This window comes from Nestor notabilis, unplaced genomic scaffold (genome assembly GCF_000696875.1).
Source record: "Nestor notabilis isolate BGI_N333 unplaced genomic scaffold, ASM69687v1 scaffold15545, whole genome shotgun sequence".
In the NCBI taxonomy this organism is placed as follows: domain Eukaryota; kingdom Metazoa; phylum Chordata; class Aves; order Psittaciformes; family Psittacidae; genus Nestor; species Nestor notabilis.
In genome coordinates, this window is record NW_009928058.1 from 1 (window position 1) to 3417 (window position 3417).

The 3417-nt window shown below is 52.6% G+C and overlaps 1 protein-coding gene across 1 annotated transcript; it reads left to right on the forward strand.

Annotated features, from left to right (window-relative positions):
* Positions 1-1751: 1751 nt before the first annotated feature.
* Positions 1752-2643, forward strand: SHISA2 (shisa family member 2; the record flags this gene model as incomplete). Its single annotated transcript, XM_010014361.1, has 1 exon — positions 1752-2643. A coding segment is annotated over one exon (554 nt), but the record flags the coding sequence as incomplete, so codon positions are not given.
* Positions 2644-3417: the final 774 nt, after the last annotated feature.

Genomic DNA, 3417 nt, shown 5'->3' on the forward strand with positions numbered 1-3417 from the left:
CCGCCCGCAGTTGTTGAACGGGGCACGGCACGCTCGTGTAGATCCTTCTTTCTCCTTCCCTGTTCCTCGGAAGCCGAGCGCTGCCGTCCGTTTTAGAGCAGGTGATGTGGGACCGGGTCCTCGGCCCCGTGTGTGCTCCCGGTTAAGATGGGAAGTAAAATAATGGAACGATCCGTATGAGCGAAACAAAAAAGTAATGTTACTTTCCGAAATGGTTCCTGGCCGGCCCTCACTCTGATTGTGTGTGTTCATCCACCCCCACTTAGGACCGGTTTTTACAAGATTGAATTTCAAGGATAAATTCGGGTCTTTCTGCTGCTGTTCAAATAAAGCCCTGGTGGCTTCGCAGCGCCCTTACTGCAATCCACACGCTGAACGCGCTAGGAGTAGCCTGAAGTGATGTTATAATTAGGACAGATTTACTCTTGGAAAACTTGTGTGTTACAGTCTGTAGCAAGTGTGTGCACCTGCTCAAGAGCTGCTGTAGCACCAAGCGCAGAAGTAGAGACAATTTTTTGCAAACCTTTTGTCTAAAAAGTGCTAACATTATAGAAGAAACACGGCCTTTGGTTGTATCTTGCTCCATGTGATCGGCTTTACAAGGAGTTATTCTGACTTGAGCAGAGAGATGACCCCCTTTGCTGTCCAACAAGGCAATTTTAGTAACAATTGATTTTCTAAATGAAATTGCTGTTTCCTGCTCAGCAGGGTTGGCAGCCTGGCACTGGTCACCTGCCGGAGGTGCAGCTGCTGTGCCAGGGCATGTTGTTAGCAGGGTCTGCCTCAGTGTGGTCAGTCAGGGTCAGGTTGGGGTCCACAGCCCTGCCCAGGTCTCAGGGCTGTCAGGTTTTGGTGGTAATGCTGAAGCCCAGGCATGTTGTCTGGCATCTTCTCCCTGTTGTTCCCAGATGTATCCGTGCAGGTTTCTTACTGAGGCAGACAAAACAGCTTTTTCCCTGGGAGTGCAGAACAGCTGGAGCCTAGGTTGTTCCAAGGATGGTGTTCATCATCCACCCCCTTGGGCTTCCAACCCCACCACTGAAAGCATCACCTGTACTTTCTGCTCACCCCCAATCCTGCCCTGATGTTCCTTCTTTAAACAGCGATGCTGGTCCTCTGCTGTTAGTGAAGCTTTGGAGTGTAGTGCTGTCACCCCATCACCTGCCCCGTGGTTTCTTCCTAAGCCCAGGGCAGCTGGCTGCTCATCCCCGGGGCTGCTGCCAGGTCACTGCCTGCCTGGCCCCCTGCCCTGAGGGGTGACAGCAGCCACACAGGGCTTATAGTGGGGACGGGTGTGATGCAGCACTGGGGTTTGACCACCCCGTGCTCCTCAGCTTTAAGCAGGGATCCTGCCCACAAAGTATTTCCCTGTAGCACTGTTGAAACCCGATGTTCTCTTGCCTGATTTGTCTAGTAGGGTGTTTTAGAGACAGGATCTGGTGAGGTGTGGAGTTGTGGCTGATGTCTAGACCACCATCAATAGGAGCCAGCTGTCCTTCCTCAAGGCATGAGCTGTGGGCTTTCCTCTCTGGTAGTAACTTTAAAGATGCTTTTAGAAACTCCAGCCATTGGTTTTCACAGCCCTTTTCATCTTCGGTGTAAAATGCTTGGCTGCACACACAGCTTGTAGCGTTCACCCTGCATTGACCTGTGGGGGGGAGGTGGGTTCAGTTTGCATGAGGGGGACCTTCTGCTGGAGCTGCTGGGGTTTGTCCTTGGCCCCAGTGACGATGTTTTCCTCCCTGTTGCAGTGCCCATCTATGTGCCGTTCCTTATCGTTGGATCTGTATTTGTCGCCTTCATCATCCTGGGGTCGCTGGTGGCCGCTTGCTGCTGCAGATGCCTGCGGCCCAAGCAGGAGCCCCAGCAGAGCCGAGCCCCCGGGGGCACTCGCCTGATGGAGACGATCCCCATGATCCCAAGTGCCAGCACCTCCCGGGGCTCCTCCTCGCGCCAGTCGAGCACCGCCGCCAGCTCCAGCTCCAGTGCCAACTCGGGGGCCAGAGCCCCTCCAACCAGGTCCCAGACCAACTGCTGTTTGCCCGAGGGGACCATGAACAATGTCTACGTTAACATGCCGACGAACTTCTCGGTGCTGAACTGCCAGCAGGCTACCCAGATCGTGCCGCACCAGGGGCAGTACCTGCATCCCCAGTATGTGGGCTACGCTGTGCAGCACGACTCGATGCCGCTGACCCCTGTGCCCCCCTTCCTCGATGGTTTGCAGAGTGGCTACAGGCAGATCCAGTCTCCGTACCCGCACACCAGCAGCGAACAGAAGATGTACCCAGCTGTGACTGTGTAGCGCTGACGCTTTCCTCTTCTTCCCCACCCGGCAGGTTTTCATATCTAAACTGAGCGGTGGAGAAATACTTCCTTGGAACGAAGCTCCCAGAACATCACTTGTAAATAATTTTGAAAGGCTCATGCATGTCAGACAGTGTTTATAAACCATTTATTTCCATCAGGGTCCGCTGCCAGAAACTGTAGGATGATATCTCTGAATTAACATTGCCAGATCCACTCTCATTCCAGTGCATGATTTACAGTGCCGAAGGATTACACTGAAAATCCGTATATATTTCAGATCGCTGTGCTTGCGAGATAAATGCCGGAGCCATTAAGTGCCCTTCAGGTACGACATGTTCAGAAGTATTTGCCTAATTAATTCATAGAAAGAATTTTGTTACGCTGTACGAGGTCGCAGTACTTAAGAAACCTCTTCTTTCCCAGCTTCTTAATGACATTTCCTGTTTCTTTACAGACAAGTGCCGACCAGTGCAATCCCTGCATGCCAAATGCTGGAAGGTGGCTTCTTATGCATCCCTGGTTTGGGGTGAGATGCCACAAAAGGCTTAGTCTTCCAAAGACCAATTTTCCTTGTCCCTGGTATTTATATAGGAATTAGGAAGAGTGTGAATTATTTGGCTCTTCCGTCCAGTGCACTTGAAGCCCTTCTTGATTTGGTTTGGTCTCAAGATCAGGACCCAGCAGTGGTTTGCACGGACTTTGTGAACTTTTAACTGAGAACAGGGTACGAGGTGCTTGCTCTTCCTGACACAAAGCTTTTGGTACAGCTGGCAGCGGCTGAGCTGAACCTGCCTTTGCGGGGAAAGGTCGTGGTGTGACTCCGAACGTGCCTGGTGTAACCTCACTTCCCATGAAACACTAAACCTGTGTGAGCGCACACGGAGTTGTCAGCCCCAAGCCCTGCCGGCAATGGGGTCTGGCCATTGAAGAATGGACTTTGTTCCCCTCCGGCCCACTGTGAGCACCAGCTCTGCTCTGTGGGGCCAGGGAGGATGTCACACAAAGCAGCCCCAGCCCGGGTGCAGAGGGGCTGGCAGAGGCTGAAACCTATCCCCTTTTCTTCTCTACCTGTGCGGCAGGGGATGAGGAAGGCACAGCTGTATTTTA